This window comes from Vipera berus (assembly GCF_964194415.1).
Source record: "Vipera berus genome assembly, chromosome: 12".
Classification (NCBI taxonomy): Eukaryota; Metazoa; Chordata; class Lepidosauria; order Squamata; family Viperidae; genus Vipera; species Vipera berus.
The window spans coordinates 3,968,002-3,980,065 of record NC_138215.1 but is presented as its reverse complement, the minus strand read 5'-3'; the positions used below and the strand labels follow the sequence as shown (position 1 = coordinate 3,980,065).

Genomic DNA, 12,064 nt, shown 5'->3' with positions numbered 1-12,064 from the left:
AATATTTATCTCCACAAAGATGAACGTATAAACAATTAGGTCAGCGGAGTGATACTTCTTTAAGAGTGTAAGAATTGACCTTACGAACATTTCGTCTTTGACTCTCTCCTACGGAGTGGTGAAAATGTTATCATTAGTTCCAATATTTGAAGTAATATTTGAATTGCTCTACCTTGTTTTTGCAAATCATTTTGAATTATTTATGTCATGTAATACAATACGAAATGAATTACAGAAATGAAGTGGAACATTCCGAGATTTGATTGAATTTGAAAAGCGAATGAAACAATATTCAGAATATCTACGGCTCATAAGGTGTTACTAAAATGTTACTAAAAGCTAAAATACGAATAAGAAACTTGTATGGTTAAATAGATGCATAATTTAAACTGAAAATTGATATGAAGCAGTGGGAAAAACAAAGGGACATAAATATTACATTTATTGAGGAAATTATTATATGATATTTTTTATTTCACAGTAGTGTTGATTGCCAAAATAAGATAATTCCACATGCCTTTCTTTTGGTAACTTGGGGAATGAAGGTTGAGTGGATACTAATCCATAAATTTGTAATTAGCAAGCCAACTATCCAATCCCAAAACTGATTCTATATGCTATTGGTGGGAAACGGTGCATCTGTTCCGTCTGTTATGCAACACCTGCTTTGCGTTTTCTTCCCGGAAACCCCAGAGCGCCATCTCGGCAGTTACGGTGGCATACAACCGGGAGCAGCTCTGGCTGGCCAATGAGAACCTGATCACTAAGCTACAGGCTCGCTGCCGAGGCTACCTAGTTCGCCATGAGTTCATGGCCAGAATGCATTTCTTGAAGAAACAAGTCCCTGCCATCACCTGCATCCAGGTATGGAGATCCATGTCAGATGAGCTGAAAAGAAGGACAGAGTCATATTAAGGGGATGAAATGTACAGCGAGATTTGGAATTACGGTCATGCTTTGCAGATGTGCACCATCCTTCCCTTTTTTTCATTGGTTATCATCAATATCATCAGCTGATGGCCTTTGGAACATCTTGCCCTCCAGGATAAGATATACCCCCCTTTCCTCTCCTTCCATGGGAGCCTAAAGACCTGGCTCTGCCAGTTGGCCTGGGGTTCAAAGGGGAACTCCACACTGGAGGTGAATGCTGGCTTGATGGCAGATTCCACTTCCCACCCACCCACACCCTGGTTCTTTCTCTGCTGTCCACCCATCTGTCTGTCTTTTTGTTTCTCACACTGTTTTCTTGTTGCTTCCTTTCTTTTATTTTTTTGTGTTTCATTGTTCTGTTATTTGACTTCTGTTCTGTTTACGCTTCTTTTCATTTTTTTCCTTTTTATTGTTGAAGCAGCCTAGACTTAACCCCATTGGCAAGATAGGCGGCAAATAAATTTAATAAATAAATTATTACGTGGTTCCAGTGGCCACACTGCTGACTTGAGATATTATGTATAAGTGAAGAAAACATGCAAATTCTGTTGCGAAACTAACCAAGGGAGTTCTCCCGGCTGAGCAACAGGTTTTTTGTGAGAAGGAAGAGTTCCAGTGTGGCATATGAAATGGCCTTAGACTGTCTGTATGCTACCAAAATTCCTCTTCTTGTATCCATCCATGGGGTGAAATGGTGCCTTACAGCAGGGGTCCTCAGCCTTGGCAACTTGAAGACTTGTGGGCTTCAACTCCCAGAATTCCTCAGCAAGCTTTGCTGGCTGAGGAATTCTGGGAGTTGAAGTCCACAAGTCTTCAAGTTGCCAAGGTTGAGGACCCCCGCCTTACAGGGCAACATCTTTTGAGCCAAGGTCCCCTCAATGGGCTCGCGTACAGAACACCTCCAAAATCTGTGACCCATGGCTCACGTGGAATTGAAACTTGGGAAATGTTATAAATCATTTAATAACCAAATTATCATAAAACATTTTGTGACATAATATAAAATGTCATAAAACATTTCCTGCACTGTACGGTACAACGTGGGCTATTGTCAAGGCTGACACTTTTCTGAATAGCTCCCTGAATTTTAAAGATTTTTTTTTCCCCAATGAAGGTAAGGTCTGTTGTTGTTGAAGGCATTGAGGAATTTGGTAAGGAAATACCTCTGAAGAATGACCCCGGTGTCTGTGTGTGTCTGTCTGTCATGGCTTGTCTCATAAGGCTTCAAAGGGGCATTGGAGAAAATCTAATCCCAGCTCCAAGCCAGGGTAGGAAACTACTAGCACAGCAGCACTAGCAGATTGCCATCCAACTTTTGTTGAAACACCTCTGTGAAAGAGAGCCCACCCCCTCCCAAGAGAGTCTGTGCATTGTGGACAAACTTTTCACTTAGGACACTTTGAACTCTGCTGTCTTGAATTTAAGTCCGTTGTTTTGTTGCACTGTTTTCTAGAGCAAACTCCAAAGCGCTCTGTTCTGTCTTTCACCCTTCAGATACTCAAAGATAGTTATCGTACCTCCCACAGAATTATCTTCTCCAGAATAAACCTAGCTGCTGCTTCCAATATTTCACTGGAACGTTTTTCCTTCCAAGCTCTTTATACCTGCAGACAGAATTAGAATTATAATAATTCTAAGTTGGAAGGGGTCTTGTAGGTCATCTAGTCCAACCCCCCCCTCTTCCAAGCAGGAGACCCTACACCGTTTTTGACAGATGGCAGTCCAGTCTCTTCTTGAAAGCTTCCAGGGATGAAACTCCCACAACATCTGAAGGCAAACTGTTCCATTGGTTGACTGTTCTCACTTATCATCTGGGCTGCTCTCCTCTGTACCCTTAAATTTATCAGAGGTATTCTTCCTGAAATGTGGTGTCCAGAACAGGATGTAATATATATTCCAACCAAAACAAAATAAGAGAGGAACTACAATTTCTCTTGATGCTGGTGCTATACCTCTGATGATGTAGCCCAGGATTGCCTTTCTCTTGTTTTAAAGGTACACCAAACTTTTGGTTCTTCAGCTTGTGATTCACTAAGATATCCGGATCCTTTTTGCATTTATTGCTGCCTAGTATAATTGCCCCCCCTACATCCAGTACTTATACCTGATTTGTCTTCCCAAATGTACAACTCTGCATTTGTCCCTGTTCATTGTTCTGGCTTACCAAAATCCTCCTTGAATTATATTCTTTTAAACAGTGTTTCTTATCTCTGCCTTGGACAGAGCCAGGGTAGCTCGCATTAATCTTGTCTTGGGTTGGCCAGACTGTTAAGCAGGACAGCAGACGGGATGAGAGGATGAGCAGTCAGCTGGTTTAGTTTGAAAACACAAATTGTGGATCAGTCCAGCAGGTCACTGATGTGGGAGGGGTTCATGCTAGATCATCTGGGACACCTGGGAATCCTAAAACTTTCTTCTGTTTTAGTCTCAGTGGCGTGGCTACAAGCAGCGCAAAGCGTATCAAGATCGTTTGAAGTATCTGCAGACTCACGCAGGAGAAGCAGTGAAGGTAACTCTTTCTGGCCAAGTTTGTCTCATTCTCTTCAGATAACCTCAAGAGTTAAAGCTTCAGAGTACCTTCTGTGGTGCTTCCCCTCTCCTGGGTTAGCAATCTGGCCTCTCCTTGTCTTATTACCCACCACAGCTCTGAATTAGCCTTGAGAAGATCGGACGCACATCTCAAGCCACTGTGTGTTTTTTGTTTGGGTATAGAAAACAAACATGTTTGTGGTCAACTGAAACAGGTTTAGCATCTTCTGTATTGATAGTTGATTAAATGTTTGAGATTATTGGAGTCATAAATAAATAAATGAGGGAAAAGGGCAGTTAAGAAATATGAAATAGGAATAAATATGCTTATAATTACTTGCAAAAGTAGAGTGAGCAGATGTACTGCAATTTAACTGGGTTTTTTAAGGTCCTCCCAGAGGCCACGGCTAATTTAAGTATAGATTTTAAACATTTTAGTTAGCGGGCAGATACTCCCAGGGGGAAACAGATATTTAATAAAGTTAGGATTGAGGCACAGTGTGTTAGATGTTTTTGTGCCAGCCATTGGCAGTTCCCCAAAAAGGTCATCAGATGGGAGCAAAGAGGCTTCTTTGCTTCCACTGATGAGCCAAGGGTCTCAGACCCGGCAGCCCCATTGGCGAGAGAGTTTTATGGTCAGGGAGGGACCAAGACCCCCCATAAATACCTCTGCACGAGGGGCTGCTCTTTGTTCTATTGCTAGTTCTAACTCTGCTTCTACCTCTACTCCTAGCTCCTAGTCCTTCTTCTGTTTTTAGTTATGTAATGCTATCTTGATTTTATTTCTCTCTCACATGCAGGCATGAATGCTTTCATGCCAAGTATTTCTTTCTCTTTGATCTATCATTGAATAAAGCTAATATGATTGCATCTCTGTGTGATGCCTTTACTTGGAAGCACCTTTAACGATTCATCGTGAGATCACCTCACACAGTGTTCTAGCACTTGTTTTGCCAGAGATCCATTGGCAGCAGAAGTCCCCCAAGTTGGATCCCACGGTCCTTTCCAATGTTGGTATTCTGTTAAGTGACAAACTCTTCCACAGCTACTGAGCTTTGATATCCTTCTTCCTGATTCTAGTGATTTTGTTTTCTAATTTCTTATAGATTCAAGCAATGACTAGGATGTATCAGGCCCGAAAACAGTACAGAGATCGATTACAATACTTCCGGGATCATGTAAGAGTCATTTTGCCTACACAAATGCATTGATGCATTAGAAATATTAGTGAACTGGGATGAAAACTGTCTGCCATCTGCTTTCTGTCCCTAGATCAATGACATTGTGAAAATCCAGGCCTTTATTCGTGCCAATAAAGCCCGTGATGACTACAAAACTCTGAGTAAGTACTACAGAAGGAGTTCCCTCAGAATTATACCTTGGACCCCACCTTAAAATTGTTTCTGTAATTGGAAATGTGAAGTTCCCTGGTGGTGTACGTTGAGGCTGGCAGTGGTGATCTGGAGCAAAATCACCAGAAAAGAGGAATTGAGATGCTTCTCACACTTAACCCTGGTGGATGAGTATAGAAGAGAAACGTGTATGGTAGGGATGCAGGGCTATATAGCAAAGGGGCCCTCAAAGCAGGCAGAAAGATACGTGTTGTTAAAGATGGGTGTCTCAGAATCCTAGAGTTGGGAGGGTCCGTGGAGTCCTGCAGAAACGCTCCTTGCAGATGAGTGCTGCTCTCTGCTTAAAGCCAAGGACAGCCCATCCTCTTTCTGAACTACAGGATACAAAGGTGGTTCCAAAGCTGAGAAAGATGTTCTTCCCTTCTGTGATGTTTATCAGTGTAGGGATGTGGATAGGAAGTGAACAGTGTGAGCCGGAAGAGGAGGAGGAAGCCATGGGGCCCTGGGTTGGAGGGTGGTCACCAATCCGTGGCCTGGTCTGTGGTGCTTCTTGATCTACCGAAAGAAGATATATTCTGTTTTCAGTAAAAGGTTTGCCTTTCCTGCCAACACAGAATATCAGACGGAGGGTTTTCCACTCTTTTTTATTCTACAGTAAGTGCTGAGGAACCCCCCATGTCTGTGGTCCGAAAGTTTGTTCACTTGCTGGATCAAAGCGATCAAGATTTTCAAGAGGAACTAGACTTGATGAAGTTGCGTGAGGAGGTTGTGACATTGATTCGCTCCAATCAGCAGCTGGAGAATGACCTCAACCTCATGGATATCAAAATTGGATTGCTGGTGAAAAACAAAATCACATTGCAGGTACTCTACATATACTCTCAGAGAGTGATTGGAAGGACCTGTAATATTGCCAGTTTTTTGCACAAGTATAATTAAGATGGACTTTAGGTGTTGACAGTACATTTTAGAAAAAGTGTCTTGAAATGCTTAAGGATAGAATTGTCTCTCCTGCCTTCTCGGATCCATATTCCCAGTGTCTGAGTGTCCTAAACTTTGGAGGAATTTTGCATAGTGAACATGACCAGGGCTTTTCAACCAGTGGTATGGGTACCACCCGTGATACATTGGCACCTGGCAGGTGGTATGCGACCATCCTAGAGAAGTGGTAGCGGGGGAGGGGAATGAGCTGAACTGGTGGCAGCACCGCACAAGCCTGAGTGAGAGACAGCTGGAGCTGCAGGGCTGTCAGGGCTCAGTGGAAGCGCCAGGTTCAGCACTTCTTCGGGGCTGTCAGGGCTCAGTGGAAGCACCAGGATCAGCACTTCTTCGGGGCTGTCAGGGCTCAGTGGAAGCACCAGGATCAGCGCCAGGCTACAGCTGGAGCTCAGCGCTGGTCCTACCGCTTCTGAGCCCAGAAGAAGCGCCAATCAGCTGGAATGTTGCAGCATCTCCAGGGTCTTCTGGTTTACATTCAGATGCTTGGCAAATGATTCATATTTATGATGGTCAGTGTCCCAGGGTCATGTGAAGTGACCAAAACCTGCTGCAACCATCCAGCAGAGGAGGGGGGGAATAAAAACCAACCCCCCCCACTCCCGCTGCCAATCCTCAACAGAAATGCTCACAACAATGAAAACCTCGGACAGGAGGAAGAGTGCCGCCGGGCGGGCAGGCAGGTGTCTTACTCGGCTGTGGCTTGGGGGGCACTTTTTTCAGTGCCATTGTAATTTCAAACAGTTACTAAGCGAACTGTTGTAAGTCGAGGACTACCTGTACTTCATCACTTTTTTCTTTTTTTTCGGTCATCAAGTTTTTGACACCTTGCTAGGTGACTGGTGGTACTTGGATGTTGCCATATCCTAAAAGTGGTACAATGGCTGAAAAGGTTGAAAAGCCCTGAACATGACAACCATAGGAAGTTAGGTTAACTCTCTGCCAGCCAACTTTCCACAATTAAGCGATATCCAGTCTCAAAGAGCGATCAGGTCTTGAACTGTTCCACCCTCTGACTCTTCTACAGGAAGTTGTGTCTCACAGTAAGAAGCTCACTAAAAAGAACAAAGAACAGTTATCTGACATGATGATGCTGAACAAGCAAAGGGGGGGCTTGAAGGCTCTGAGCAAGGAGAAGAGAGAGAAATTGGAAGCTTATCAGCATCTCTTCTATTTGCTGCAGGTAAGAGAAAGACGCCCCCTCTAAGCTCATTGAGCTGCTTCATTCCCAACACATCTCCCCCAGACCTTCTTTCTGTTTTCCTGCAGACAAACCCAACATACCTGGCGAAATTGATTTTCCAAATGCCACAGAACAAGTCTACAAAGTTCATGGACTCTGTGATTTTCACACTGTACAACTATGCATCCAATCAAAGAGAAGAATATCTACTGCTGCGCCTCTTTAAGACTGCACTCCAAGAGGAGATCAAGTAGGTGGACTTGAGATTTTAATTTAGCACTGTTTTTACTCTGGCATGAAGTACTCAGTGACAGCCAGATGTGGAAAGAGCTACTGCATTTCCCTGTCTAGGCCACTGGGCTCAGCAGAGTTGGGGCAGATGTATTTTATAGCATGTATAACTACACTGGCTGGACAGAAAATGTGCAAGAGTCCTAGAAGCCACAGAATCTGCACTTCATCTATAAGGCACAAGGAAAGCCAAAGCAGGCTATCAACTCCATCCAAGTCATCAATCCAGAGCAGAGTTCATGTGGTATGGATGTTGTCTTGATAACAGGATTATGCTCAGAAGGACAGCTTAATGCAAAGGCTTCAGCTGATATTCCGGCACTCAGAACAGTGAGCTACTTTGGAGCAACTAGAACTGCCAGCTGACTCAGTTTGAGGCAGTCATTCCTGTAGGCTAAATTGTTGATTCTGAAAGCAGAGCTCCTGTGCTAACAAGGGCTAACTTTTCTCTGCTTCTTCTCTTGGCCCCCAGTCAGAGTTTTATTTACTCTTCGAGATTGCCTTCGTTTCTCCACATCCACAGTACTCCACAGTACTCCTCTTAGAACACTTTTTTTAGAACAGTGTCCATGTGTGAGTGTGAGAGAGAGCATTGCTCCGCAGTTGTCTAGAAGAATTAAGCTCTTGTGTAACTGCGTAGCACAAGCACCTCTGGTGGTGTAGGTTTTAGATCATTAAGAATTGTATGTTCCAGCTGAAGGATGAGGTGGCAGGTGATTATGGAAATCCCACAGTTTGAATAACTAAATTGAGGTGAGAAATATCTCTGAGCGTAGACTTGTTTCTAGTATGAAGAAGTTGAGCAGACCTTTGAGCAAGAGTCGCTGCAGAAAATTATATTCCTATAGGACCCCAAACAGATTTTATTTTCCGGGGCTCCAAGATCAGTGCAGATGGAGACTGTAGCCAAGAAATTAAAAGACGCTTTCTCCTGGGGAGGAAAGCCATGGCAAATCTAGACAGTACATTAAAAAGCAGAGATATCACCCTGTCAACAAAAGTGTGTATAGTCAAGGCTATGGTCTTCCCAGTTGCAAGGTATGGCAGTGAAAGGTGGACCATAAAAAAGGCTGAGCGCCAAAGAATTGAGGCCTTTGAACTATGGTGCTGGAGAAGACTCCTCGAGTCCCTTGGACTGCAAGGCAATCAAACCGGTCAGTCCTAGAGGAGATCAACCCTGACTGCTCTTTAGAAGGCCAGATCCTGAAGCTAAAACTCAAATACTTTGGCCACCTAATGAGAAGGAAGGACTCACTGGAGAAGAGCCTCATGCTGGGAAAGGTTGAGGGCAAGAGAAGAAGGGGACGACAGAGAATGAGGTGGCTGGATGGAGTCACTGAAGCAGTAGGCGTGAGCTTAAAGGGACTCCAGAGGATGGTAGAGGACAGGAAGGCCTGGAGGAACGTTTGTCCATAGGGTCGCGATGGGTCGGACACGACTTTGCAGCTAATAACAACAATAGGACCCCAAATTCATCCTGGACAAAGTGTCTTGTTCTCTAAGGAGGCTTCTCTGGTGTAGAAGGTAGAGACTTCTGTTGAGTCAGGCTACACGGACAACATCTCCATTTTGTTTTCATAGTAACAGTAGGAAAGTGATACAGTAATCCTCGAGGTATCTCAGGCCATTTAATGACTGTTCAAATTTACAAATTTTCCCCAAAGCTACATAGGAACCCGTTTCAAAGTTACAACACCTACGGTGTCCTGTGGTCATTCGCAGCAAACCCACCCACCTGTTTCCCTCCCCCTTTCTGCCCCGCCGGGTCCCCATCGCCACTGGGCCTGCTTTACCATCCCACCGCATCTCACACAGTCCTCCCCACCCCCATCCCCGCTCATTTACCTTTTGAAGTCATCCAGAGTTCAGGAAGCTGGGGCAAGAAAGGCCACGTGGCACAGTCCAGGAGAAGAAATCCTGCCGGTTTTGCTTCCCTCACAATTCTTTGCTCCCCCAGAACCAACAATGCTGTCACCGGGGCAGCAAAGCATGGTGAGGAAAGCAACTCTAGCTAGTTCCCCATAGGGCTGTGGGGAGCCCAAGGGGCAGGTGGGATATCTCAGAGGATGGGGAAGGTCTTGGGAGGCTCCGTGTGGGTGGGCCTGCGCTTGCACTGGGCTTCCCACCATCTCCCCCACCCTGAGTCACCCCGTGCTCGCCTTAATGACGCATGCATTCGTTTAATGAATGCATTGGGAGAGCAGAGTTGGGGAGATCATTAGACCTTGACTTTCATCAGTAATGGGCAGGCTCCATTGCTGTTGTAAGTTGAGGACTACCCTTATACTTTTGTTGACTTGCCAGTCTATCTTACCCCCCTGTGGTTTCCTAATGGTCTCTCATCCAAGCAGGGATGTTTTTACCTTACGGAGTGGGTGATAGCAGTGAACTGTACAAAAAACTCAGAACAAAGCCTTTTATGTTTTGTATTCCAACATTTTGTGGACACTTGAAATGTTAGACTATAAAACGTCAAAGGCTTTGTTCTGAGTTTTTGGTACAGTTCACTGCTATCACCCACTCAGTAAGGTAAAACACCCCTGCTTGGATGAGAGACCACTAGTGTCCATGAAAGAGACCTGAAACAAGATGGAGTGACGACATCAGCAAGTATGGCAGGCCCAATTGGCAAAAGAGAGGACCGTATTGGTTGGAAACATGCGGAAGAGGCCTTTATCCTGCAGTGGCTAGAATGATGATTCTAACATTTAAAAAAGGGAGTTCTGTGTAAAACGTGTAGAATCTATTGTCTAATGATGTTTCAGAAAACATCCCCTTCCCCTCCTGTTCCCAGGAGTCACAAGGAAAGACAGTTTAAATGGGCTCCTCAGTCACCTTCCTTGAATGCAAACATTAAATGGCAGCACAGTATCCCGATGAGGTGAGCTGCAATTATTTAGGAGACAGTAGCATGGATCCAAGGAGGCAATAAAATGAGTTCTGGTATCGTATCAGCTGCTGTGTAAACAAAGAGTGGATGTGTTAGCCACACACAGAGGATGTAACCCTGCAGCCAGTTTATGCAACATTAAGCCAAGTTGGGACCGAAGGCTGACACTTATTGCAAAGTTCCTCATGAGAACCAATAGGGAAGCAGCTGGCACGAGGTTCACATCTTCTGGTGTGATCTTAGAAGGCCTCTGAGGTCTAACCAAGATGCTCTTGCCCTTTTCCAGATCAAAGGTGGATCAGTTACACGAGATCGTGACTGGAAACCCCACAGTAATAAAGATGGTGGTGAGCTTCAACCGTGGTGCTCGTGGGCAAAATGCCTTGAGACAGATCCTGGCCCCAGTGGTCAAGGAGATCATGGAGGACAAGTCCCTCAATATCAAAATGGATCCGGTGGACATCTACAAGTCGTGGGTCAACCAGATGGAGACTCAGACTGGAGAGGCCAGGTGTGGAGCTGCTCACGTTGGGGGGTGCTGGTGTTCCCTGAGGGGGGAGCTTTGTTGGGGGGGGCAGATTTATTGGTCGCATATATTACGATGAAAAATACAAAGGCATGCATTTCTCTTTATTTTTATTAGGTGTTTTAGAGAAAATATGAAAACAGGAAAGGCACAGAAACCTTTCTATGATAAAAGGGTAGGATACAATTGGATAAACAAGAAGTTTACAAATATTGTAGAAATTAGTATTTCAGTATAACAGTTGGTTGTACATAACTGAATTTATTACATTTCAAAAGCAATTTTAATAATGTGAACTATTTTAGCAGTCAGCATTGGATAATATACTAATCAGAAATAATAAGTCTAAAACTTAGTATGAATATAGAATTTCTTCCACTGAATTTCCCAGCCTGTATATTGGCATTTTGTATATTAATCACCATAATTATTAAAAATTAATGTCCTGTTTCTTGCATGGCCAAAAACTGGTTTCCAAGAGGTCTTTCGGGAAGACAGACACGAAAGTCTTCGCAGGCCGAGTAAAGTCAGATACCTTAAGTTTAGTCAACCCTGACTCATGTTTTAGTTACTTATTTATTAGAGTGTTATCCTCCCTTTATTATTTTAATAAATAACGTAAGGCGATGAACTTGCCAAATATTCCTTCCTCCTCTTATTTTCCCAAAACAACCGCTGTGTGAGGCTGAGAGATGGGTTGGGCCGGGTCACCCGGCTAAGGTGGTACTAAAACAGATCTCCTGGTTCCTAGGCCAGCAGCTTCACCCCAACACCAGGCTGGCTCTTTTCATCAAAATTGAAAATAAACTATTGTGAATCAGCTAAATGTTGGGTATTAAAACAAAGGCAACCCTTCTGTTTTTTCCCCCCTCCGTAAGGTGGGGTATTGTAGAAGTCCAGAAAGTTGAAATTTAAAAGATAAATTTAAAAATGTTTCTTCAGCTTTGTTATGTTAAAAACTGAAATCAACTTTAAATCAATATTGCCATTGACATCTTTCACTTGGCAGCTGCTGACTTTCTCATCACGCTGCCTAAAATACTTTTTATACGTAAACTTTTTATTGAACTTCATTGTAAAGTACAATGAAAAAAATTAAGAAAAACGGGGAGCCAAGTGCAAGATTTAGGGAAAAGAAAAAAGGGTTGACTTCCATCTCTTTCCAACTCAGTAAAATACTAATACATAGTACCTATAATTATTATAAGCCTACTCTAGAACCTGGAGGAACATTGTCCATAGGGTCACGATGGGTCGGACACGACTTCGCAACTAACAACAACAACAACACTCTAGAACTTACACAATGATTAAATCTTCAAATTAAAATTCTAAATTTCATATTTTTCTATACCAAGCACAAAAAA

The 12,064-nt window shown here is 43.6% G+C and overlaps 1 protein-coding gene across 1 annotated transcript in view; it reads left to right on the top strand.

Moving 5' to 3' along the window:
• IQGAP1 (IQ motif containing GTPase activating protein 1) overlaps positions 1-12,064 on the top strand; it is a 95,036-nt gene that overhangs the window by 61,896 nt on the left and 21,076 nt on the right. The window contains exons 19-26 of the mRNA XM_081337736.1: positions 694-864; positions 3,356-3,439; positions 4,566-4,637; positions 4,732-4,801; positions 5,467-5,675; positions 6,835-6,990; positions 7,077-7,240; positions 10,458-10,682. Coding sequence (XP_081193862.1) covers positions 694-864; positions 3,356-3,439; positions 4,566-4,637; positions 4,732-4,801; positions 5,467-5,675; positions 6,835-6,990; positions 7,077-7,240; positions 10,458-10,682 — 1,151 coding nt within the window. The remainder of the gene's footprint in view (positions 1-693; positions 865-3,355; positions 3,440-4,565; positions 4,638-4,731; positions 4,802-5,466; positions 5,676-6,834; positions 6,991-7,076; positions 7,241-10,457; positions 10,683-12,064) is intronic.